This window comes from Protomyctophum bolini, assembly GCF_963924005.1.
Source record: "Protomyctophum bolini genome assembly, chromosome: 15".
Classification (NCBI taxonomy): domain Eukaryota; kingdom Metazoa; phylum Chordata; class Actinopteri; order Myctophiformes; family Myctophidae; genus Protomyctophum; species Protomyctophum bolini.
Window position 1 is genome coordinate 21,617,736 of NC_137876.1, and position 27,580 is coordinate 21,645,315.

General features: G+C 43.3%; 2 protein-coding genes across 3 annotated transcripts in view; one reads left to right on the top strand and one right to left on the bottom strand.

The window, feature by feature from the left end:
* Positions 1–1,579: 1,579 nt before the first annotated feature.
* utp25 (UTP25 small subunit processor component) lies at positions 1,580–14,099 on the bottom strand. Its single transcript, XM_080784468.1, has 12 exons — positions 13,946–14,099; positions 12,428–12,467; positions 10,786–10,963; positions 10,383–10,583; positions 9,953–10,041; positions 8,434–8,835; positions 7,528–7,744; positions 6,586–6,788; positions 5,856–6,038; positions 4,088–4,197; positions 2,806–3,051; positions 1,580–2,254 (listed from the first exon to the last, which is right to left on the bottom strand). The coding sequence occupies exons 1-12, from the start codon at positions 14,044–14,046 to the stop codon at positions 1,996–1,998; spliced, it is 2,229 nt and encodes a 742-aa protein (XP_080640594.1). The 5' UTR covers positions 14,047–14,099; the 3' UTR covers positions 1,580–1,995.
* A 1,799-nt stretch (positions 14,100–15,898) lies between these two features.
* LOC308329921 (phospholipid-transporting ATPase IA-like) overlaps positions 15,899–27,580 on the top strand; it is a 41,955-nt gene continuing 30,273 nt past the window's right edge. For both annotated transcript variants that reach the window (XR_013965425.1, XM_080784463.1), the window contains exons 1-10: positions 15,899–16,257; positions 19,515–19,638; positions 20,157–20,256; positions 23,114–23,212; positions 23,919–23,964; positions 25,119–25,159; positions 25,707–25,780; positions 26,015–26,084; positions 26,464–26,591; positions 27,047–27,324. Coding sequence is in view for 1 of the 2 variants with exons in the window: in XM_080784463.1 (XP_080640589.1) it covers positions 16,212–16,257; positions 19,515–19,638; positions 20,157–20,256; positions 23,114–23,212; positions 23,919–23,964; positions 25,119–25,159; positions 25,707–25,780; positions 26,015–26,084; positions 26,464–26,591; positions 27,047–27,324 (1,006 nt within the window). In the remaining variant the exon portion in view is untranslated. The remainder of the gene's footprint in view (positions 16,258–19,514; positions 19,639–20,156; positions 20,257–23,113; positions 23,213–23,918; positions 23,965–25,118; positions 25,160–25,706; positions 25,781–26,014; positions 26,085–26,463; positions 26,592–27,046; positions 27,325–27,580) is intronic.

The following is a 27,580-nucleotide window of genomic DNA, read 5'->3' on the forward strand; positions in this document are numbered from 1 at the left end:
GGTGTGCAATATACAGTATATACCGTAAGGCCACAGGCGATTTTAGTTATCGATCTACTGTGAACCCAGAGCCAGCTCTCAACGCCTCGCTGGCTATTTATCCCAGAATAGGAATGCTCAGGTTCAAGCTGGTTATTTTAATTCCAATATACATAAGGAAACTGATATTCTCTCAAGTTGTCCATGTCCAGGCCCATATATGCCCTTTGATAACATCAGGGATCTCCATATATGGGCATAAAAGGGACAATTGGTCAGTGTGATTTTTTTTAATTCCATATAAACTTTTTAAATTCAGTGTAAACTTTATTTTTACTATATAGTCATGGTCTAAACTGTGATGTCATGTGGGTCAAGACATCATCATACACTTGAGAAACACCTGCGCAGATTTGACAGAAAGTAGATCATGTCTAATGTTACTGTACATCACTCATAACCTCTATTTAGTATACCAAATTACATTTTATTATTTCAGAAATCGTAGCTACTAGTACTTGAGATGCATACTACTAAATTCAGGTGCCAATATCGCACAGACACTATAATACCATTTAGTAGGCTATACCATTTCTTTGTCAGTAGGTCTGAACTCTGAAGTGAAACCCTATTGCTTAGAAAATAGTCGTCTGGAAATAGCATACTGTGTAGTAGTACGTTAGTGTGTGGTTTCGGGACACAAACAGGCAATTTCTTAGTATTCAACAGTGGACACTATATGCAGTGTTTAAATGACAATTTAAACACTGGAATAAAAATTGTGAAATCTGAATCTTTATTAACATAATAATACAAATGTCTTTGTAGGTAAAAAAAAAAATTAAGACAAAAAAAACAGCAGCAAAACATAAACACTGCAAACAGGTTCGACCACATGGACCCTAGTATGCCCTATTCTGGGCATCATGACAGATGAACACGGGGCCGTGTCGGACTAACGACACCCTATTCTGATAGTACTCATTACTATAGACTTCTCTAAAGGTTGACCTCAAAGGCTGTGCAGGTAGAACACATCACACCCCCCTAAAAATTATAAAATATCCTGGTGACTTGACTTGACTTTTAAAGTAGGCAAAACCCCACTGGAAGCTAGTGTTGTGTGCATTTGTGCAAGCATCAGTAGCATTACAAAGTTATATAAAAATGTGCGAGGCAAATAACCCGAAAACCTACCAATCCCATACAGAATGGGAGGAAGATACATATTGTTTTATGTATTTTTCAGCAATTATTTCTTTGGTGGGTAAATCTTGTCAAGCTCTTCATTTTAAAAGTCAAAATAAGTGTGGGCACCCCTGACTTACACCCTATATACTTGTTGTACATCAAATAGCAAAAATGGCTATAAGCTCATGTTGGGGGTTTGTGGATGTGCCATTTCCGTCGAATGTTCACAAGAGATGCCCTGAATAGGGGGACGCTAGGGTACAAGTGGTTAACCCATTTAGACATGATACCAATTCTAAAAATGCCTTTTAAATCCTCCTGACCCAAGTTTTCTGAAAAAACAATGTCAGGGAATCCCTGGCCTACACTAGTGATTCTAAAAGGCCCCCTTTTTTCCACCAAAATAATGTAATGGTGGTTTACAGTATATCACATCTGCATCTTCCAACCTGAATAGTGCCACGTCCACTTTGGTTCCTACTTCAGAGCAAGAAGAAGTATTTTTTTTGGTTCCAGTTCCAAACCAACTTTTTAGGGATCTGAACCAATTCATTTCGTTCAAAATTAGACGGGAAACTAAATAGTGAAACCGGTTCAACCTCGGTGGCCAAAGTGGGACCCAGGGACTGTCACGGTTCCCTGAAGGGGTTCTAATGTAACTCTCTGCCTGTAAAGAAATGGAACCAAATGGACTTCAATTTGTATACTGTCAGAGTTAAGGTGGGGGGGGGGGGTCAAGAACATGGTTTAAGAACCACTGCCCTACACCACGGCCTCTGTTCAACTGGTCCCTTGATTATTATGAAAGCCATCGTGGAAGCCAGGTCAGGAAGCCTTGTCCTTCTCGCCCGTAACGAACAGGTGCACCGTCTTGTTGGAGTGCAGCATCTGCCCGGCCCTCTGGCCGCCGGTGATGGCAGCCAGCTTGTGGACGTCGTAGCGGGAGTAGAGGGCCGTGCAGGTCCAGCTGGCCTCCCCTCCCTGGCTGCCCCCGGCCGCCAGCATGTTGCACACCTCGCTGTAGAAGTGGGGGTAGGTGGGCAGTCCATAGAAGACCAGGTTCTGGATCCCCCTGATGGTGTATCTTGAGAGAGGACAGAGGTAGAAATCTGGTGTTATGATGATGGCAAAGGTTGATCATGGATTTTAGGATGAATGTAGTTGGGCATCAAAAATAGCAGATCTACAAGCTCGAAACGTTTTTTTGCTATGTTTGAATTTGAATACTGAAAAGTAACAGTTTGGTTTGCACCGGACAGGCGATATTTTAAAAGAAGAATGTCCACTATAATTAAATAGTTGTTTTCCGTTTCAGGTTCAAATCTACAGATGTCGTGCAAGCATGCAGGCTGACCTTAGTACAGCGTGATGTACAGTAAGCAATGCGGCTGCATCCATGGGTGTGTTAGATTTTATAGGTGTGCCAGTGAGCAAGCATTGACAATACCGTAGGCGTAGCATAGAGTACTCTATGTCTATCTATCTTTAACCTGTTACCTGTACACTGTCACCTGTAAGAGCAATATAACTAGAAAATGTTAGTATGTTTTTTTCTTCTTCCTCATTGAAGATCCAAATGCAAATAAGGCTGAAGAACACAACACAAACAACCAGTGAAATGGTTGAAGAACTGACCTCTTATAGAAGTGGAATCGTTCGGTGAAGAGCAAGAACTGCTTCTCTCCCTTCTGGAAGAAATGCCTGGCTCTGGACACCTCGGCTTTACTGGAGTACTCGCACGTGCTGGTGAAGTTCATGTCCAGTTTCTTCATGTAGTTGCGCAGCCGAACATAGTCAAAGTAGGAGGGGATGTAGATGAGGGTGTGGGACATGACCGAGTCCCTGTACTGGGGCAGAACTTTGTCCACAAAAAACTGGAACCTTCATGGGAGAGAGAGAGAGAGGGGGGGTAACCACAGAGAATCAATTTAAAGAAACAGCCAGTGGCCTTGTGGTTAGAGTGTCCTCCCTGGGCAGACACACTTGACCTGACACTGGGAGGTTGGGGTTCGATCCCTGGTCGGCTCATACCAAAGACTGTAAAAATGGGACCCAATGCCTCCCTGCTTGGCACTCGGCATCAATCAATCAAGGGTTGGATTGGGGGGTCAGATCAACTACCAATGATTCCCGAGCGCGGCACGGCTGCGGCTCACCGCTCCAAGCGATGGGTGAAATTCAGAACAAATTTCACCGCGGTAAGTAACGTTTGTGTGACAAATTGTAGGACTCACACTTGAAAGTTCTCCTATAAAGTTATCTTGATTCTGATTGGCCGAGTTGTGAAATGCTCGATAAACAAGCATGTACAACCAGTATTACCGGCTTGTTTACAATATTCATTGTATTGTTCCATGGATGTATTGTCGTAAGCCATTTTGTTTTCCTTTTCATCCTGCACATATGCACGGTTTTACAAAACACTTAAAATCATGACATTTATTCTATGTATAATTGTAATGTGTTGGGATTGGAGTAGAGGACTTGTCTTGTAGCATACTGTAGGTCCAGCAGATGTTCCAGGTAACTGACACACGACGGATAAATGTCACCAAGCTGATTTTATTTAGCAGCCAACTAAATCTGAACATCGACCATATGAAGCCAGGTATTATGGCGCTAACATAATAAATCAAAAAGGGAACATAACGTACAGTAGTGTGTCTACTCTGCGCCAACACACTACAAAGTGTGAGTTGAGTGAGAAAAATGGAAGTGATAGATATATTATTGTCCACACTGAAGATCAACCAAAAAGGAAGCAGTGCACCACCTTGTGGTACCAACTGGCATTGCATATGTCAACTGACTGTTACAATGTGTTAGCAGAAGACAAGTCAATGCTCCGGCTCCAGCAAGCCTTGCAGGCTGATGGCAACTAGAAAGGAAGCAGACGGGAGGCATCAGGCTGCGTTACCTGGCATCGTGGTCCACGCAGCTGTCAGAGGAGAACATCTGGAACACGTGAGGCAGCTGCACCAGAACCTGGCAGATGGAACCAGTACTGGGAACATTCTTAGTGACAATCTAGGAAAGAAAGCACATGACATGTTGGCCCCAGAGGTAACATCATCAAACCATGCATTTCATGTATCATTTTATTTTCATCAATTTGCGAATTTTAGCACTTTTCTCGCTCTACATACAGTAGGCCCTATATCGTTGCAGCCAGGCAGAAACCTCTTATCTCTGTATTTTAACGTAAATGAATGCCTTACTTGATCATACTACAGCATCACACAAAAGTATCAAACACACAGACGGGATGAGTGATACAAGTGGACTGTTTATTTTCTGACTGATGTGCCGTTGTGTAGAAGAAGGCCGGCTACAGGATGCATTGAGGGACATTAACGACAGCAGGTACAGGGGGAAAAAAATGCAAAGCAACAACAATGTATAGAACATGACAACCAAAATTGACGATTTGATCATTTGACGCTCCCAGTGTGAATACCTGACCTGTGTCAATGACACTTTCAGTATGTCATGGCTTTGACAATAAATCCCTTGAACCAGTTTCTTTTTCAAATATCGTCTATCATATTCCCAAAACCGTTACTTTTCCGGACCCACCGTGTGAAATGAGGGGCGCTCTTGTCATCGTACATCAATTTATGTTAGCGGACATTTGACATTGCTACATAAGGTACATACGGTGGTCCCTAATTGGCCAAGCGCTCCCACCAACACGTGATTGGTTAGAATATGCCATGGTGTCATATGCTCGCTTACATATGACACCCTTCAATGTCAATGGCGTTTAATGTTTAATTTACGTCATATTTAGTGGAATTTAGTAATTTCTCTGTTCATTGTCAATGGCAAATGTTGAGACGTGTGGGGACAAAAGCAGTTTATAGAAGGGGCTAGGCGCCCCTTAAAAATAGCAAAAGATACAAGCTCAAAACACGTTGCGTGTGGATCTGCAACTTTTGAGTCACGCTGTAGTACGATCAAGTAGAGCAGTGGTGTTCAACCTTTTTCATAGCAAAGCTCATTAGTCTGCATTTGACCACCATTAGATGAGATTTTGCCTCTCAGAACCAAAACTTTGAATATTTTGTTGTTGGATACAATTCTGTCCACCATTCCATGCTGTATTGATGTGGTGCAATTCTTCTACATTCTCCAATTGTGTACTGTAGACTTCTTGTGAGTTAAGTAATACAAATGTTTAACAATAATTTTTACTCTTGAGAGGGAGAAAATGAAACCAAATGGTTCCATTTTACGCCGTCAAGAGTTAAAGATCTGTAAAGGCTCATACATAGTCTGGATTTTCGGTGGTTAGGTGACCATGCACCGAACTACAACATGACGTCACGAGCCGCGGTGAAGAGCAAACCACCGCCACCGCTCCAGCCCTTCTCTCTGTTTTTACTCACCACCGCTCAACGTTATTTCAGCTCCGGTGGTCAGCTCACCAACGGAGCGGTGGTCACCTCACCACCGAAAATCCAGACTATGAATAGGCCTTAAGGGTCCATTTGGCTACGAACTCTCCATCATTTAGCTGGGGACCACCTGGAACCCACTCAAGGACCACTGGTTGAAAAACCATTGAAATAGGGCATTAATGTACAGCAAAAAAAAAAAAAAAAAAATCTGGAGACGAGAGGTTTCTGCCCGACAGCGCCGATATCCTAATACAGACTGTGGGGTGGGGTAGCAGTAGTTCCTACCTGTCCATGGTAGTTGGCACAGTGTTTGGACAGAAGGTTGTTGATCTGCGGGTCCTGGATGGAGCTGAACACCATGTTCTGTCTGTAGTGTCTGGCCCAGTTGTTGAGGTTCCACATCCTCACCCTGGTGAAGTCCACCCCATGGGAGGCCTGTGGCTGCAGGTTCAGGTGGTTCATCACGTGCTGTGTGGGCAGAGAAGGTGATCACACAACATCCACCCACCACAACACCAGCAGTGGCTCAGGAGGTAGGACTTCATTGGGAATGGGACGTCTCGCAAGACAAATTCTGGTTCATCTTGGCGTCAATGTGAGGCATGCGTTTTTAATTTTTTTTTAAACGTGACAGTGACGGTAAAAGCACTATGCAATGAATGCATAGTAGCTGCTGACCAGAATGTGAAACAAATCACCAAATGTCATGCATGTTAGTAGGTTAGAAAATCTGAAGAACAAGCTACTTTTGTGCACAGAACGCCTGAAATGTTCTTCCAGTGTAGAAGATGGTGGGTTTTTTTCTTCCTGCAATGTAGTTTATTCTATAAAAGGCATTATTTGTTCCAAAGTCTTATGTGTGTATAATGTGGGTAAGACATTCATACAGTATGAATTGTGGTTTAGACATTTCCACAGTGAGAAGGATAGGGCGCCCATCGTCACTGCCAAATAAACATCTGGACTAACTGTAGGCCTTACACTAAATACATTAGACGTGTGCCATGTTTCTCACCAACACATGCTCCCAGTTCTGCATGAGGAAGACGTCTGCCTGGTCTACTACCAGCAGCTCTATGGAGGACAGGAAGTCCACGTCTCTCTTGCTCTCTCCCTCGGCCCCCAGCACGGTGCGGAGGCCCAGCGGCGACGCGATGATGATGTCCGACGAGTAGAAGGGAGCGAAGAGACGGACGCTTCTCTTCAGGATGGACATGCCTGGTGGAGACAGACAACAAGACAGTAAGAGGGCTTCACATGGTAGATGAAGAGTGGAATAGAAGTCAAAAAGAAAGAAAAACGTATTTATTTAACCAGTAAAGTACTAGCATGATTACGATTACAAATAATTGCGATTAACAATTGAATTGTGATTTTGGCATTTAACTTTGGAACTTTGATATGAATTGAAATGAAATGAAATTTCAGATCGTCTTTAAGGCTTCGTAATACAACATTGCACAGGTTAGATCATATACAAAGAAAGTAATGACATATGGAATCATTTTATCCTTTAAAGAAATCGACAAGCTTGTAGATCTGCTATTCCCCGCTCCCTCAGATCCAGTGAAGCCAACCTCCTGAAGGTCCGCAAGGCCAAGTACCGCATCTGGGGGGACAGGGCCTTCTATGTTTCGGCCCCCAAACTCTGGAATGAACTCCCTAACCATCTCAGAGTTGCTCCCTCTCTCCACTCTTTCAAAACCTCACTCAAAACCCACCTCTTCAGGATAGCTTTCCCCAGCTGAGGTCTCGTTTATCCTTTTAACCCTGTATCTGTTATGTTTTGCTTTGTTTTTTCTTCTTAATAAAGTCTGTTCCTAGTGTTCCCATGTAAAGCGCTTTGGGTATTTAGAAAAGCGCTATATAAATTTGAGCTATTATTATTATTTTGGCTTTCTTTTTTTTATTTGACGATGATTATGATATAATAGTGTAACAGTTCAGTATATTGAACCTATTTTGAAGTGGTCGTCCACATTGCCGGAGAAGATGGCATGGTAGTCGTCTGGCCTGTGCAGGTTGGCCGGCTTGTCCCCTTCGTCATCTCCAAACTCATCCTTGAACCTCTTCTTGTTGCTGATGTCCATCTTCTTGCCCGGCGTCTCCAGTAAGCTAATCAACGTCTGCACCACCCGCAGCGCCCCGTCGCGGAACGGGACCAGAATCAGCACCTGTCACCAACACGAAGCATTAGAATTAGTCTCACGACACTCTCTTTGCCTATAATGACATGCCCAAAATCAGAGCACCTTCATTTTAGGTCGTACTCACACCTCTAATTCGGTAGACTCGATGTGAATGGGCGGAGAAGTTGCATATTTTATTTGCTGCATTTTCCTTCATGTCATCCGCAGGAATTGGAAACGTAGCAGGGACCTTTATCAATGTGTTCCATTCATAAACTACACAGTGAAATCTATGGTGCATGTTAAAAATATAGGATGTACAGTGACGGTACGTGCAAGGATGCAGCAGTGTGTTGTCGGGGAGACAGGGACTGGACTGTGTGTGTGTGGGCGCACACGCACGCACAGTCGCACCCACACACACACACACACACAGTTCTTTTGGGCACATTGCAGAGGCACAGTGGAGAAAGGAGTGCAAAATGAATTATCCAACATTTATCCTCATTCAAACACGTCTATCCACGGTAACGTGACATCTTTGCACTGCGTAAAATATGCCCTCTCCGTCTCCAACTGTGTCTACTCCTCATGCTCCTCACGTCATATTTCCTTCACGGCCAAGCTACACCAGGCAATTTTGCGCGCGTGCGTATGCGTTTACTGCGCGCGTCTACTGCACAGCGTACAGTGCGTTTGGATTGGACATTGGGGAGATGATTGTGTAGTTATACCTTGGGGCGGGTCAGCCCTTGGTCCCTGGGCTCGTCCTGTGGCGCGGCTCCGGGTTTAGCAGCCTGCCCCTTTTTCAGCTGGGCGTTGTGAGACAGGACGCGGGAGTTTGCCTTCAGCACGTGGTTGAGAGCATGCAGGCAGTAGGCACTGCGGACCTGAGGGCCCTGGACGAGGGGGGAGCACTCTGAGAAGTAGAGATCTTTATAGGAGCCCATGAGAGCCAGCAGCTCCAGCTGGAGAGGGCTGACCTCCTCTGACACCGACGCCGCTGCCTGGTTCAGAGACTTCCAGCGGCCATTCAGGACCTTGTGGAACACAGGGGGGCGTGCGTCCTTCCGCTGGCCGACGGAGCCGTACTTCTCCAGGGGACTGGAGCATAGAAGAGTGCCCAGTTTGGGCCACTGCGGGCAATGGGAAGGAAGACCGGTTTAAAGCTGCAACCTGGAACGTTACTTTGTTTACATTTTTATCCCACGATTTTGTAACCCATTTTTCACCCCTGTGTCAATTATCTAATGTGATCCTGGGCTCTACACACCCTCCGCCAACCTGGGGAGAGCAACGGACGTTAATGAGCACCAGTATGACTGAGTACCAGTAGGGGCGCTGTTATGCCAGAAACAGAGAGAGAGAGACAGTGCTGCACTGTTGCCTGCTAATATCTAATATATGAGAGAGAGAGAGAGAGAGAGAGAGAGAGAGAGAGAGAGAGAGAGGGGGGTTGCACCAGTCAGTTCACACGGGTGTGATTTTTTTATTTGCATTGGAATCTCCATAGGGGTATTTTAGATCGCTTCATATAAGAAATGTGTTTGAAACATAAACCGACCACCCCGGCCTTTCTGTCAAGGGAGGCTGTGCGTCGTTAATGATGTCCATTCATATTTGATTCAGCCAGTTTCTGGAGAAAATGGAATTAGTAGCCTTGAAAGTACATATGAAGGCAATGTCGCTGCTAATATACGTCACGCCCAGCTGTCAACACATTGTGTTCCTGAGATTCCACGTTGACGTAAGCTCAGCTGGTGGTGACTCAAATCGAAACATTAAATATCAATCAAATAAAAATAAAAATAAACTTAATTAACATTCAGTTTCTGTTATGCAGCCACCCGCCTACCCGGAAATGTAGGTTGTTTGGCTCGTTTCTAATGCTTATTTTGTTACTCTTTGGGTATATTTGTACATTTCCACCTTCAGTCGATGCTGATGGTGATCGGTTTATTTTTCAAACACAGTTCTTATATGAGGCGATCTAAAATCCCCCTATGGAGATTACAATGCAAATAAAAAGTACACGAACCTGGGGACTGATGCCCTCTACCGACAGTGACGTCAGGACTTCGGTGCTCTATACCAAAAATATTAATGGCAGGTATAAGATTACATTTTACCCATACAGTCCTTCCATCCCCTACAAATGAGCTTTTTAATGGTTTTGTGAGACAATTCTTAACATTACAGTTTCATGATGTTACAGGTGTTACAGAAATACTGTTTTTTGTAATAATACCTTACCTTGACCTGAGTCTTGGCTTTAGTGCCAGAGGTAATCTTCACCACATCATCTTCACCAAGTTCAGTATCCACATGCTGCAGCCAAGTGTCTATACACACACACACACACACACACACACACACACACACACACACACACACACACACACACACACACACACACACACACACACACACACACTAAATAACATGCATCTAGGCAAACAATCGTTTTATATCGCTGTTGTCGGGCAGAAACCTCCCATCTCCACATTCTAACTTTTTGTGTTTTTTGGGGGTAAATTAACACCCAACTATCATACTACTTTCACTATTTTGGAATTTGAATCCTGTAAGGTTTGGAATCCTGAAAGGTTTCTGTGGACACTTTCGAGACGATATTCTGTTCTAATAAATTGCATTCAAACTGTCAGAAGATGTGAACTTTTACCTGTACTGTGGTCTGGCTCAGCAGTGCACTGGTCTTCCTCCTGATCTCCCTCAGCAGTGACGTTGGTCTCCAGACAGAACTGAGCCTCGTTCTCCTTGTCGATGAACTCCTCGTCTCCTTCTGCCACCTCCTTCCCCACTCCCTCCTCCCCTCCAGCTTCGTCATCAAGTTCTTCCTCATCTTCACCTCCATCCCCCTCTCCTGGCGGCAAGCAGTGATTTCAACAGGAACATTAGTATTATTGCTGTTATGCATTATATATGTATTATGTCTAATTTAGGCTTTTAGCGACTTACAGTAAGCACATACGTCAATTCATCGCAGTACATAAACGGATTGTCGACGAGAAAAGAAAAGAAAAGAATGGTCTGCGTTTTCCAAGATGTCCTGGAAAATAACCTGCCTTCCTCAAGAAGTTCTTCGTCTTCGTCATCTGTGCTCTCCTCCTCCTCCTCCTCCTCACTGTGGTCATGGTTGGCGGGGTCGTCGAGAGTTGAAAGCAGCCTCTGATAGGCCGTCTTCTCATCGGGTTCGTCTTCCTCGTCCTCTCTGCCGTTGCCAGAACGCTCAGGGCTAGCTGGCTACAGCACAGAGGATGACATGACGTTGCTTTGTACACACCCTTTGCTGATAAGTACTGCATGTTATAAAGTATTTGACAATGATGATCTGGTAAAACATTCCATGCATATGATGTTAAATATACAGTTGGAAAATGCTATATAATTAAAGTTAAAAGTGTTACAAAATGGGCTATAACATGATGGACTAATGCATTTACACTTTTTGGCTCTATGTTTATTTCCATTCAAGTGATCTTTCCATTTAAAATTAGGTCTGTCACTGAGCAGTGCACATTTCTGATTATGGTGTACTGTACTGTACACATGTACATACAAGGAATGTGCTGTGACAGTGACACATGACATGGTGTAGTGACCCACCCCCAACCCATACAACACCCTATTAGTATTAAATTGTACTCTTCTGTGCTTTTAAACTATTAATAAAGTATTCAATCAAACCATTACACCAGCTCAGTGGCCTTGTGGTTAGAGTGTCCGATCCCCGGCCGGGTCATACCAAAGGACCCATTGCAGTGCCTCCCTGCTTGGCACTCAGCATCAAGGGTTGGATTTGGGGGTAAGTCCCTGCGACATACTAGTGGGGTGTCAAGCTGCCTCACGCTACAGAAACAGGAGATGGGCTCCTGCCCTATGGGCCTCATGGCTCGGCAAGGCTACTTACTTACTACTTAAGAAATATGGAACAAATATGGAAACTGGATCTACAAGATCAAAAGTGTATTTTATTTTCACAATTTGTCCAAAGAAAGTGGTTAATGGAGTAGGAGTAGCCGCAATTTGCAACTCTAGATCTTTTTATAATGGGATGAATCTAGAGTTGCAATACCCTCCATTGACTCCCCACTTATCTTTTTTGGTTTGCGATCTGCTTGTCTTAAACGACGTTAAACTCGCCAACATAGCAGCTGTAGTACAAGCTTGAATTATCCTCTTTCAATCTGCCGAGCTTGTTTTTCATAAAAATCCACCGTAGACATGTTATGAGCTACTTTCTGTCAAGACATCCTCTGCAAGTGATTATTTTTTTAAGTGCTGGAGTTTGGAAGCACTCGTCGTACGTCACTCAACGGCCCTGCGTTCCACCTGTTTCGAATTTGCACATAATGCAGGAGGCAGCAGCGCGACCTGTTAATAAAAACGAGTGCTTTCAAACTGCAACACTTGGAAAAAGAATCACTTGCAGAGGATGTCTTGACAGAAAGTAGCTCATAACATCTCTACGGTGGATTTTTATGAAAAACAAGCTCAGCAGATTGAAAGAGGATAATTCAAGCTTGTACTACAGCCGCAATGTTGGTGAGTTTAACGTCGTTTAAGACAAGCAGATCGCAAACCAAAAAAGATGAGTGGGGAGTCAATGGAGGGTATTGCAACTCTAGATTCATCCCATTATAAAAAAATCTAGAGTTGCAAATTGCGGCTAGAGTAGGAGTAGAGGTTGATCAGTAGAGTACTCACCAGGTCTATTATTTGAGTCCTTTCAGGCCTTTCTTTCACACTGTGAAAACATAAATGTCAGAATTCAGTTATGGTACATTGTTGCCTGGCAATAATGTACTCTATTGGACTCTCAGTCAATGCATGCATAATTTTAACCCACACTGATCAAAGCCTGACTGGTCCATAGTGTCGAGAACATCGAACACTATGGACCGGAGCTGATCGAAACCCTAGCCCTAGAATTGATTGATTGAAATATTTATTAACAGTTTGCAGAATTACAGTACATTTCAAGCACAAACTCAATACAAAGACTGTTAACTGTGAGTGGACGACCCAATTAAGCCTTACACTTGTTTACAACAGGGTCCACATTGTTCAATTCATCAAAACATTTAGAGACAAACAAATAGACACTTCTATGTAGTTAAAGAACAGAACAGGAATTCATCATATAGGAAGCAAAAAGGGAAAAAATACATATACAGTGAGGGGAAAAGGGGGGTAAAAGAAAATGAAAGACAGAGTGTAGGGCGCCTGCACACAACACCATGCGGCATGCGTTGATGCCATGTGTGCACATGTGCAGGCACCCATCACGACGTCCATACAAAAACATAGTACAACAGATAAAAGAAGGACAAAGTGCAGGGCGCCTGCACACAACACCATGCGTTGATGCCATGTGTGCATATGTGCAGGCACCCAACACCACGTCCATACAAAAACATAGTACAATACAGATAAAAATTCAGCTTTTACAGAGGCCAGTTTCGAATTGCAGCCATCCGTAGGTGCCCTTTGAGAGCAGTTTTGAAGGAGTCAAGGGATTAACATGTCTTAATGACTGTTGGTAGGGCGTTCCACATTTTGGTGGCATAGGATCGAAAATAATTTAGTCCCTTGTTTGTGCCGAATCTGGGTTGTACATGGTTTGTTGCACTCCCTCTGGTGTTGTATGTATTAACAGTTTGCAGAATGGGTACATTTCACATGAAAGCACAACTCAATACAATTAAGACTAACTGTCTGTGGACGACACACTGAAGATCACAGACATTCTAGGGCTAATCTAGCCCCGCAAGCAGAACCCAAATGTAGTAAAGTTTCTGACACTTTGATTAAAGCGACAATCAAATTTCATAAAAGCTTCATGTAGGGTTCCGAGAGGGGCTAGGGGCCTAGGGCTAATCGAAACCCTAGCCCCATATGTGCCCTCTCCCTACGCTCATTCTGTAGCTCTCGGAGCTACAGAATGAGCGTATACGGATCGAGAGGGCACATATTGGGCTAATCGAAACCCCTGGTTCGCACTGTTCTAGTAGAGGCTACTGTCTGGATGGCTAGCATTGACATTAATTGTGTATGCACCAATGTGAGACGTCCGATCAGATCGATTCTGACATTTGTGTATGCACAAACAAAATAATGTCGGAATCAGTCATTCTTAATCCAAGGCTACTTGGCTGGCTAGCACATCGAGCTACCAATAATAATAGTGTATTCTAGTCACAGGTCCACGTGCACTATACTTACACGTCATGGAACGGATGCTCTTCTCCAAATTCTTTCAGGTGCTTCTTCTGCTTTTTGGACAGACTTGTGAAAATGGATTTATTCTGTTTTCTCTTACCCATGATGTTGACATTTAGCTGCTGTTGATCAGCTCTGTCTGTGGATTGCACGTGTGTTTATGTGGCTGTCTTCTTCTGGCGTTGGCAGTAATATATCGCAGGCGTGTTGTATCATTGTTGCCATCTTCAGTGCAGATGTGGGATTGCAGCATCGACTACAGAAGAGAATGGCAAAAGATAGAAACTATCAAACTAATATAATAATAGCCTACAACTACAACTATTAACTGACAGTGACAACACGCTCCATATATATATGGCCGTGACGGCCGTCTCCATTATGAGGAAACTAGAATGATCACTGACCTCATCAAATATATGGATAGCCATATATGGAGAAGACACCTAGATCTGTATACTGTATATTATGGAGCCAGGGCAGGCCAGCAAACAACTCTACATCTGATCTGACCTCAAACCCTTAGATCTCCATATGGAGCTGAGTTGTCTCCGTCACTGCATATACTCAATATACGGAATAAAAATACCGTTAAAAAAAACAAAAAAAACAAACACCTCACAATAATAATTTAAAAAAAAAATCCCTCCATGAATGGCCATGGAGTTACGAACCTAAACTAATAGCATACTTTAATTTCACATGTCAGGGGAGTGCACCGTTCCTGGAGATACTGCAATACCAGGTCGATGCGTGGAGTGGACGGAGCAAGCCCCTATTCCATCTCCCAGTTCCAAAAATCAATTTAATATATGGTCCCCGGGTAGGGGACGTATCAGATATTAAACTGATAAGAACAGATACTACACTTGATCTTAGCCAAAAGGCCGAGAAGCGATACCGCAACGCCACTAGAGAGAGCCAGCTCATTCTGGAACATACCACAGAGTTTCATGGTGTGTTTGTCATAAAAATACAAACAAACTCAAAGCCACATAAAAACCTTTTAGACTCTAATGAAGTGTGCAACGTGTGCCTTAACTCTTAACGCACCAATAACTAAATATTTAACTCTATTATGATTCAACCTCCATTACTTCCTGGTTTACACTGATGACGTATTTCACCATGCTCCAATAAGAAATTGGAAAGAGCGGTGAAAAGGAAATTTCCTTTACAGTGATGAAAACACAGTCCTATTCACTAAATGTAATGGTGAAATACGTAATTATACCATATCATGTTGAATAATAACGGCGAATTGTTCGATTTACATACATAATGATATATACATGAGGCGTTTCGATCCCCCCCCCCCCAATAATATTGAGTTCCGGCGCTCTCTGGTGGTCAACACAAATACATACGACGATATCAGGAGTTTGGTCTTGGTCTTCTACTCGCTACTAAAATATAAATGCATTCTTCTAAGTGTTTGTAAAACGTGCGTGGAGTGTCAATTCACTCAATGTCAGTGGTTCCCAAAGTGGGGTCCTTGAGGGAGTTCCAGGGGGTCCCCAGCTAAATGAGTTAGGAACCAAATGGACCCTTATGGGTCTGTAACTCAGAGAGTGTATACATTTTGTTCCATTTGTACACTCTCAGAGTTAAATTAACTTTGATTTTACAAAATAAATTGGGGGTCCCAGAGATAGAAATTCCATTAAATGGGGGTCTGTAGACTATTAATGCATGTCAAACTGGGGGTCCTTGAAATTAAAAGGGTTGAGAATCACTGCTAGAGCCGTAAAAATATTCTCTTATGGCATATTTTCAAATCGGGGTCCGTGGGTTAATTAGTGTCAATTTGGGGGGCCTTTGACATTAAAAAGCTTGGGAACCACTGCTCTATGTCACACGGTGGCAGTAGTGTTTTCTTTATGAGTAATTGCTCTAAGTATTAAACGCAAAGAAGAAGAGAAACTTGAGGAGGAAGAAGAAGAAGAAGAAGAAGAAGAAGAAGAAGAGCTACACAACAAATAAACAGCAAGCTAAATCAGTCTGTGAGTCTTTCTTAACCGTCAGTAACAAAACTGCAGTTCCCTCATCCTGGTGCTTAAATGATTTTCAATAACGTGATATGCGACAGCGACACGGAACATTTATTGGTGTGACTTTAGGGGTGACACCCTACTGGGTGACAGTACTGACTGACACAGCCTGCTGGAGCGTTTCACCCGGACTGGAGATCCGTGCTGACTGACATGCGGCATCTGAAGGCTGCGAAGCCCGCAACAAGCAGCCCCTCGCCGGGCTCCACGGAGCCGTGATGCCGCTTGGCAGAAGCCTGTCTGACCTCCGCGCACGACTCAAAGGTATATGGATCGAGCCTGTTAATATAGCATGGCTCAGCCTCAGCCCCTCACTTAGTTGCCACTGGATAACAATAAATAGCCTAAATTACATTATTATTACAATATATAACCTATGTACATTACATTGTTATTACCATGCATTCATGCAGTGGCTCTCAATCATGTTCAAGGACTGCTAAATTGATATATATGTATTATTCTCATACATTTTGTGTTTTTAATGTTTGTAAACTACTGTACCTTATACAAAATGTGTATTTGTTTTGTCAAACTGAAGTAGAAAACACTGTAAGGTTAAAGTTTGCCCTGAAACATGTCATAATCATGACAGTACAAGCGTCATTAGCCCTAGAACGGCTCTTGTTGTTTCATACAGAACGTACAGTATTTCACATGAAAATTAAGTATAATTAAATGATCACAGGCATTCTAGGTCTAGAGCGTCATGTACAACCATGTCTGTCTAGGTCAAAGTAAGTCATGGCTAGGTTAAAGTAAGTCATGATCTATCATCTTTATAACACGTTTTCCTGGTGTACTGGGACCACAGGTCAAGGACCCCATTTGTAGTCTGCAATTACCGGTAAACACTACATGATCCTGAGCTGAACCCCTGCTTGTCCGGCAGCCAACAGGCTTTTGTTTAAAGTGGGACATTTGGTATATAGTCTTTTTTATTGGCCTAAAATATTGTCTATATACATACATTCATGAATCCACTTGCTGAATCCACTTGCTCAGTATTGAGCAATTTTTCTATAGGGGTTTCTTGTGACCCTACCATTAACTTTCTATAGGCCTATAAGGCAAAAATGTCAAACTTTCCTTTAAGTAGACAGTGAAAATAGGGGGTTTCCATGATTCTGAATCCATTCCAAGCATTAGTTTTGCACAAAAAAACGTCTTTGGGCTAAAAACGTAGCGTCTATGGCCGTTTTCTTTTAGCCATAACGGCTACGGCATAGCCAACATATGATGAGGTCACTTAATGGGATGAGGGCAGCACATTTTGGGCACATTTGGGCAAGTGGCTATGGCTGTTTTTTGTGCAAAACTAAAGCTTGGAATGGATTCAGAATCATGAAAACCCCCTAGTTTGACATGTCACATGCTACTTAAAGCATAAGGAAAGTTGGACATTTTTGCCTTAGAATGTTAATGGTAGGGTCACAAGAAACCCCTATAAAAAATGCTCAATACTGACAGCTGACGGTCAGCAAGGGGATTCATGAATGTATGTATATAGACAATATTTTAGGCCATAAAAAAAGACTACCGTATACCAAATTTCCCACTCCACAACCCAGACAATCTGCCAGACTATGCAGCTTCCCCATTAAGAAGAGTGGAAGTAAAAGTCTCAAAAACAAGCTGTACTGATATTTACGGATATGATACTGATGATACATTCCAGACACAAGGAGGAACAGAAAAAAGAAAATCAATGTGAAAATACAGTATATCTGATGTGAAATATATTTATGTATACATTGTATGTCTCTCACCCCGGTCACCTGATGACTTTATATGCAGCTGGGTAGCCTAAAATCCAAATTAATTCGTTGATTTATAATTTGTGGTAATAATCAAAATCTACCTAAATGTTCCAAATAAATGTAATTGAGTAAAGAACACAATGTTAACCTCTGAAATGTTAGTGAGTAGAGGTCTAGTACAATTCTTCAGTTTAGTTCCAACAGTGTGACTCCCAAAGTGAATTTGAAAGTACAAAAGCCGGATCTCAATACTCAGATTTCTCGGTTCCCCCAGCATGGTGGTGTTACGGTGAAATTGGTGACTGACCTGCTACAATATGTGACCCACTTACGGACTTCGCATAACGTCCTTGTATCAACAGATCACGTATTGCACGACCTCAATGTGCTACGGTATGGTATGTGTTAGTACTCCACAAGATGGTCCCATACTTAAAGGTCACCAATTTCACTCCATTGCCATGGAGGGCAGAGGAGGCGAGGTTGCAGTAATTTGTAACACTTTATTTTTATCGATGCAGCAATGAATAAACATATGTGTACATTTTGCTGTATGTAAATATCCCCCCTCCCCCCCCAATCAAGGTCAGAACAAGACAAATGAAACAAACAAAGACAGACAGTACAAGACAGTAAAAGTAATTAGTAAACTAGTATTGAAAGTACTAATGAAGTAATTTGAGTATTTGGATGTGTAACTCTTTAGTTACCACAAAGTAAAAGACATGTCCCGTTCATCCAGTCATGTAAGCCAGAGGATCTTGAAGCACCAGACCACACCCTGAGCTAATTAGTTAAGCAGCCAAGGCAGCGGATTAGGAGCTGTCCAGGGTGCTGTTACACTTTCAAACACTGATTCCTTAGCCTGACCGGTTGACAGCGTCTAGTATAACTCTACACACGGAGAGCTTCGAGATACGCCTTGCGTCAAGGCTTATCGAATGTCTTGGCTGGATATTCTATCAGTGTGTTTGGGTTGTTTCTTATTAGTCGAATAATCGATAAGCTCGCTTTCCCTCTGCGTTTTGCCGCGTTGTAAAGCTTGTAGATGGGGTATTTCGACTATCTTTATGTATTTATTATTTTACGATTATCGGTTAATTGATCTGTTACTTGGATTATCCACTGCTTATCGTCTATACAGGACAACTCACTTAATCCATGTATCTATTCTCGCTTGAAGAGGGTGTTGACTGTAGCCCAGGCAAATGGAGAGAAAAGGAGTGGTAGACACAGAGAGTACAGTAATGGCCATTAGGATCATAGACAATCATGCATGAAGGAGTGTCTACATGTTTCCTGAATGGACAGTCCTTCGCCACAAGGTTACTGTATTATAGTTTTTTTTTTTACTTATGTTTTTACTTGTGTTTATCCATTGAATTTAGTTTTTAAAGCTGCTTTGATACTTGGTACTATCATTTAATTTTGTGAACATTGTGACATGTTTAATAATTTGTCACTTGTCAGGGGCGAGATTCACAAATGCCAGAAAAGGTATTGTGTAATAATAAAATAAACCATACAAAAAAGGTGTTCACAATTAAAACTGCCACAGTTAAAGATATATTTCATACACAATTTGTGTATGGGATAAAGACTAAAACTAACGACATTTTGTCCGACTTTAATTAGTTTTAGTTTGTAAACACACAATACAGTTTCAGTTAGTTATCATCTTTTTTTTCTGTGTTTGTTCTCAATTCCAGTTTGAGTTATTTATTTATAATAATAACCAATAACCTTGCTTCCCGTTTGTAGGATATGAGAGGACAGAGGATGCGGCCGCATCCACGGATGACTCGCCGTCACAGAGCGAAGACGACGTCAGGCTCATCCTCTTCAGCCAGCCTCAATGCACCAAGTTCTGCACTAATACAGTTAGGTAAGTAATAAAGAACAGCTGTTACAATGATTGTCCCTGATTGGCCTGGTCATGTTGTTGTTATTTCTGATAATCATCTCCTGTATCCCATTAAGACCTGAGACTTACCGGTATTCTACAAATGCCTTCTAAATCAGTAGTTCTCAAACGTTTTCGTGACAAGGTTCCCAAACAAATCTATTTGGCACACCACGACCGGCACAGACGGTTTTAATGGGATATGGGTTGAAGTCCAGACTGATTTTGTGGGGAACATTTCAGGATTTCAGGCTCCAAAATAGGGACTTCTAGTTTGAAAGTGGAAACTGTGCTATTGGACATCGCTATCCATTTACGTTGTATTTCACTGTATTAAAGAGAGAGTGGGGAAATAAAAAGAAATAATACCCCAAATCAAGTATTTTCTTAAAGCAAATTACTTTTTATAATAAATTGATCAAAACTATTGATTCATTGCACCCCTAGTGACATGATGTGTGTGTGGTTCTGTGGTGTCCTCCTCCTCCACGCCTACGTAGCACTGCAAAGTACAACGTCCTCACCTTCCTGCCTCGATTCCTGTTCGCTCAGTTCCGGAGAGCCGCCAACTCCTTCTTCCTGTTCATCGCTCTGTTGCAGGTAAGACTGGTAGTATTATACTAACAATATAATATACCACTCGGTTCATATTGTGTAGCATGCACGCATGTGTGCGTGCGTGTGTGCGTGCGGCTACTGCCTTCCTCCCCCCTGTGAGTGAGCTGCTCAGTTGACTGAACATACCAGTGTTTTTTTATTGATTGATTGAATACTTTATTAGTGTGTAATGTAATCAGCACGAGGTACAGTCAGACATTATTAAGGCTAAAAGCATAACAGGAAAAAGTCCTGGGTACTTTTAAGTACAATGGCGAAAAAGGAAAAAACATCTGAATTTACATTTACCTCCCCTTGTGATCTCCTGATAGATGTTTTTTCCAGGCCAATTTGGAAAATAACCAGTGATATATGTATTACCTTTTTGGGAGAGGGCATGTTAAATGGTCATCATTTCATTTCATTTCATGCCTGAAATAGTTGGGACTCCCATAAAAGCTACCATGGCCCCTTGCCATATCGATCATCAAAAGACAATGTACTGTGGTGGACACTAGATAGAGATGTCTCACCTCAGAATAGACACTGGTGGTTGGTCCTAGAATGGACACTGGTGGTTGGTTATGGGTGCATAGGGGAAGTGATATAAGGAAGTACCGTTACCTGTGTGTTTTGTTCAACATTCACAGAAGGGACCAGTCTGGAGGAGGCTACTGAGGTCATCACTGACTACATTCTTTTTTGTGAAGACATGATTATTCCAAAAAAGACAGTTAAAGTATTCTCAAACAATAAACCCTGGATCACAAAGAAGCTAAAACACACACTCAATCAGAAAAAAATTGCATTTACCTCTGGTAACAGGATTGAGGCTAAATTGATTCAGGCAAGGTTAAATAAAGAGATTAAAGAGGCCAAAAGGGAATACAAGGAGAAAATGGAAAGGCTCTTTGAGGAGGGCAAAGCCAGAGATGCCTGGAAAGGTGTCAAGACACTCGCTGGCCTGCAAAACAACAGACCCTCATCCCATCTAAGAGCAGAGGAATGTGTGGAGTTTGCAGAGAACCTGAACAGCTTCTACTGCAGGTTTGATACACAAACCTTCACTCAGGAGAGGGAGGAGCTGACCACCAAACTCCTGTGTAACGCAGCGACCGACACCAACCTAGAGCTCAACCCAAGGGAGGTGGAAAGGGTGTTCAAGAGAACAAACCCCCATAAGGCTCCGGGCCCTGACAACATTAGTGGGCGCCTACTGAAGGTCTGTCATGAACAACTGGCCGAGGTCTTCTGCAATCTCTTTAACCGCTCCCTGTCTGAACACTCCATACCAACCATATGGAAGTCCTCCACCATCTGCCCAGTCCCTAAGAAAACTAACCCCACCTGCAATAATGACTACCGCCCTGTAGCTTTAACATCTCTGGTGATGAAGAGCTTTGAGAGGCTCATTCTACCCCAGCTACAGAGGGAGGTTAGTGGGTTCACAGACCCACTCCAGTTTGCATACAAGCAGCAGAGAGGCACGGATGATGCAGTGATAACTTTGCTGCATCACACCTACGCACAGCTGGAGAAGCCCAAGTCCTTTGTCAGGATGGTATTTGTGGACTTCTCGAGTGCATTTAACACAGTGCAGCCTCACCTGATAGGACAGAAACTCCTCCGGATGAATGTCAACTCCCACCTCATACTGCTCATTCTGTCTTTCCTCACAGACAGACACCAGACCGTCAGATTCAATGGCAACTACAGCTCTAACAGGACTGTGTCCACCGGGGCACCACAAGGATCTGTCATCTCACCAGTCCTGTTTACCCTGTACACAGATGACTGCAGCAGCCCAGACCCTGACATGCTATTCATCAAATATTCAGATGACACGGTTATTGTCGATACCACCAACACCAATAACCGCATCATTGGGGTAATGGACTATTTTGCTGAGTGGTGCAATAACAACTTCCTGGACCTAAACCCCAGCAAAACTAAGGAGTTGCTGGTGGACTTTAGGCAGGGCCCGCCCACTCCACCTCCGGCCCTAGAGATAAATGGCCAGGCAATAGAACGTGTCGAAGAGTATAAATACCTCGGCACCACCATCGACCATAAGCTCACATTCAAGACCAACGCAGAGAACATTCACTCCAAGTGTCAACAAAGGCTGTTCTTCCTCAGGAAGATGAGGAAGCTTCAGGTCCGACCATCGATCCTGCAGGCCTTCTACAAGTCCTTTGTAGAATCCATAATGACCTTTAACATCACATCATGGTTTGGTGTGATGCGTGCCATCAACCGGAACCCTCTCGACAGGGTGGTTAGGATCAGCGGCAAGATCATTGGGAGGAACCAGGAGTCACTCAGCAGCATCCATAAAAAACGGACAATAAAGAAGGCCTCTCAAATAGTTGAGGACAACACACACACCCTCCATAACCACTACGAACTAATGCCCTCAGGCCGGCGATACAGAGCATCAAAACTCACAAAAAGGGGCTCAGCTAGCTTTGTGCCCACCTCCATCAGACTCTTGAACACCTAGGCTGAACCCCCCCCCCCCCCCCCCTCGTTGGAATCCCTAACAACAACCCCCCCCCCCTTCCACCTGATGGACTATAGTGAACGCATAGGTTGCATACAGTAAATATTTAGATTTTTAATTATTAGTACTTATAGAACAGATTTTTAATATATTATGCTTTTAAGTAGTTCCTCTTAAAAAGCCGTTTTTATGATCTTTTATATAGTATCTGTGTTTGTGTATATTGTGATCTCTGTTGTTGTCTTTACCACTGCACAAAAGAAGTTTCCGAAAGGAAAAATAAAGTTCTTTGAAGTTGAAGTTGAAGTTCTTATGTCCATGGTGTGTGTTTTGGTTTTCGTGTCTCCCGTTTGGCAGCAAATCCCAGACGTGTCTCCGACGGGGCGATGGACCACCCTGGTTCCTCTGGTGCTCATCCTCCTGGTGGCGGCTCTCAAGGAGATCATTGAAGACCTGGTGAGTGACTGTGACACAGTTAGAGGCGGAGCAACTTCCTAACATTTAAGACACAAGAACTCAACTCAGAGCTCAAAATGAGAAGGTTTTCGGCAATTGGGATAATGAATGGGGTCATTATTGAGAAATAAACCCCGGCCGGGTGATTAGACCCCGATGCAATAAAAAAAAAAATACCCAGAAGTAACACAACAAATAATTGAATTGCTTACAGTAATGAAAGTAGTCCAGTCATTTATGCCAGGTGCGTCCAGTGCTACACAACAGGAAGTGTTGATAAAATAGAATCAATATTCTGTTCTACCAGACAGACTACCACCACAGTATAGGCGAGATGTCAGCTGTGGTAGCCTATACAGCAAGAGACAATTGTGTTTTCACCTCAGTGAATATGTAATCCATGATCACATGCCACAGTGCACTTTGATTCCACAGAGTTTCCACAGTTTGTTTGATTCGTTTTGAGTGAGTGTGCTCTGCTCTCGACTCACTTGACTAACGCGGATATATGTTCCCCCATATATGACTGGTGCACATATATTGTGCTGCAGTAATCTGATCCCTGGTCAGTCAGTCTATCATAGCAGCACTTCATTCACACCCACAGCCAGCATACACAGTTGACTGAGTTACGTAGCCACGTACTGTATGATGTCTAGTTGCAGCAGTAATTGGACTATACGTCATCTGTTTGTTTTGTGTACAGAAGCGGCACAAAGCCGACAGAGTGGTGAACCAGAAAGAAGCCAAAGGTCAGGCACGCTTTATTATTTTTACATTTACGATGTCCAGAAAGCTTACCTGTCTCTAGTGTCTCCTTATCGTTGCTGTCGGGGCAGGAACCTTGCATCTCTACATCATGGGTCATCAACAGGGGCCCCCAGATTTACGCCCCCACTAGGGGGACGTCAAAATCTCTGTGTGAAAGGAACTTTGACAGCACTGATGATAGTGCTGTCAGACAAGTCTACGAAGCTATCTATGAAATCTTCAAAAAAGTTTAACCTGCAACACAATCTTATACAATACTCGACCCCGCTCTGTGGTGAATATTGAACCAATGAAAAGGTTGTCTTTACCATTTCCCGAACGGGAACTGTTTTGTCGACATGCAAGGTGTCCACCTGACGGGGAGGAAATTGTACCCACTGAACACGGCAGGCACTCACTGCATTCTAAAGGCATGATTATTATTATTTATTTATTTTAAACACTTTTTTTGATGCCGCAATGAATAAACATGTGTACTTTTTGTTGTATCCGACATGTAAATATCCCCCCCTCCCCCCCAATCAAGGTCAGAACAAGACAAATACAACAAAGACAGACAGTACAAGACAGTAAAAGTAATCAGTAAACTAGTATTGAAAGTACTAATGAATATAGTAAGAAGAAAATAATAATAATAAATAAAAATAAACAGCATTTTCCATCAGGGTATGGTATCTAGTTTACATACATTGTATCCTTCATTCAGTTTAGATAGTAAATTGCTCTATATCCAACTGTCTACTTACTGAGGGCCTCGAACCAGAGGTCGCCCAATGTCAGATTTGGTGTGTGAGGTAACAGATTGTACAGGGGAATATGGGTTTAAGTGAAAGGTATACTTTCCACAAACTCTCTGAAAGGTGTCCAAGTCATAATGTATCTATCTTTAGAACCACTACGGTTGTACCTTAGTTTCTCTAGGGGAATCATGGAGAGAACCTCTTTGACCCACTGTTTGAACGAGGGAGGTTTCCCCCGACTTCCATTGTCGAAGTATCAATCTATGAGCCAAAAGCGTTGTGAATGCCACAGCGTTTGGCATGATTTCTTTTTTAAAGATCAAAGACCATCCTATTTTGATGAAGTCATTGATTGATAAAATGATTAAATGTTAAAATGTCCTTTCCTCCTCCAGTTCTGCGCAGTGGGACATGGGAGAGTGTTGACTGGGCCAAGGTAGGTCTTGGAAATCTAATACTGTTCTTAATTGGGGTTCAACAAGCTCCACATATACTACAAGCTCATTATTCTACAATCTATAAGCTTGCAAAAAGTCATGATTTTGTAGATCTGCTATTTAAAAAACAAACAAAACTCTGTGTGTGAGGTCCAGGACCTAGTTTACAAAAATCACACCCTTGGAAGTGAGGGGCGCTCTTATCATAGTGCATCATCAACATGTGTGTTTGCTCAGACACATAATTATGACGTTAATTCTCTTCTCTTATGCTCGTCCACATATGAAGTAAATTCTCCATTCATTGTCAATGGGTTTGTCTAAGACGGAAATCTACACTAATAGCTGAATATAGGAGGAGAGGCCCTCAAAAATAGCCGATCAAGTAGCATGCTTGCATCATGCTATTATTTTGAAGCATGTAGCTTTCCTTACATGCTTGTAAGTGAAACACTTTTTTTTTCCATTTGTACACAGTTTTGGAAGGTCAATGAAATGTCTGTGTGTGTGTTGTCTCCCCCTGCTGGTGTGCTGTGTGCTCTGCAGGTGACTGTGGGGGATGTAGTGAGAGCAGCCGATGGGGACCCACTTCCTGCCGACCTCGTGCTGCTGTCGTCCAGGTCAGGGACCACTCCCCAGTCCCCACGCACCCACTTGTTGTTATACTCTACAGTATATAGGCTCCACGCATCGCTGTGGTCCCAGGTTTTCACTTCAGAAGGTGGCATACCTTTTCCCGGCCAAAGCCAGTCAAACAAGGCTATGGGGGAAACGAACGCCTGGGGACTACAGTCACGCACAGAGCCTGTTGATGTGGTCACTAACGAGCGCTGTGTTGTTGTTGTCACCGACAGCGAGCCACATGCCATGTGCTACATCGAGACCTCCAACCTGGATGGAGAGACCAACCTGAAGATACGACAGGCAAGACACCGTTCGACATTCCTTTTAGTTCATCTGTCTTCAGTGCTATGAACTATAAGTATCTTTACTGAAGTACAATTTTGAGGTAGCTTTTCGTACTTTATACTTCGTACTCCATGACATCTCAAACACAAATTGTGTACTTTATATTCTGCTATAATAATTGCTACGTTTTATTTTCAAGTTACTTTGTGGATTTAGATTATTAGAAAACACTAATTATCAATTTAAGCCCTAATTTATGCCTCAAAGTTTAGCAAACTGTTCCACAAACCACACATTAGGACTACGTACACACACCACACACAATGTTTCAGCCGGGAGGTTTTATTGAGCTTCATTCGGTGCGTAACGACGGTGGCCTCGGCCCCCCCCACAGGGTCTCCAGGTGACCGCCCGGCTGAAGGACGCCGCCAGCCTGACGCAGCTCAGTGGTCAGCTGGAGTGTGAGAGCCCCAACCGTCACCTCTACGACTTTGTGGGACGTGTCCGGCTGGACGGACACAGGTGATCATTTTTATCACTCTATTACTGCGGGTGGTTCTCAAGGTATCGCCCCGCGCCGACCGCTCGGTGCTGCCGTTCTTCTAATTCTTCATTTTGTTTTTTTACTGAGTTAGAAATAAGTTTAGGGTTAGGCATAGTTTTACAATTTACAAAAATGTAATGAATGTTATTTTCAATCTGCACTAATATAAACTGATATTCTCTCAAGTTTTCCTCATGGTGTATACTGTATCTTGTTAAGGGGGACAGATTCAATGGGTTAATGGCGGAAAAAAGAAAGACTTTAAAAAAAAGCTGTCTAAAATGAACACATTCCCTTGGGGTAACAAGACAACTCACCCCTTTTTCATCTTTTTGGTGAGTTGTCCGGACAACTCACCAAAAAGTGCAGACAACTCACCAAAAAGTGATATTCCTTCTTGGCACCCCGTCCCACCCCCCACCCCACCCTATAGTCCCGTGCCGGTGGGCTCGGAGCAGATCCTGCTGCGCGGCGCCACGCTCCGGAACACCCAGTGGGTGCACGGCCTGGCGGTGTACACGGGCCACGACACCAAGCTCATGCAGAACTCGCGGCGGCCGCCGCTCAAGCTGTCCAGCGTGGAGCGCCTGACCAACTGGCTCATCCTCTTCCTGGTGGGCTGCCTGCTGGCCATCTCGCTGGCCTGCTCCGTGGGGCAGAGCCTGTGGAAGAGGCGCGTGGGAGACGCCGCCTGGTACATGGACCTCAACTGTGAGTGCGACTGTTCGTCGACTGTGCAAAACGACGCGCTGTTGTGCTGCCACAGCCGCCGTTTGTTTTTAAACCCATTCTGACCTGAGATCAGATTCTAAGAATGTCTTCTGCATCCTGACGGTTTTCTGAAAAAGCCATGTTTCTATATGTCGGTCGTCAGTCATTTTTCAAAAATAGCAGACCTACAAGCTCGTGGCGCGCTATGAGCTTGTAGTAGTACTGTACCAAATGTCATGCGTGCTTTCAGTGAGGA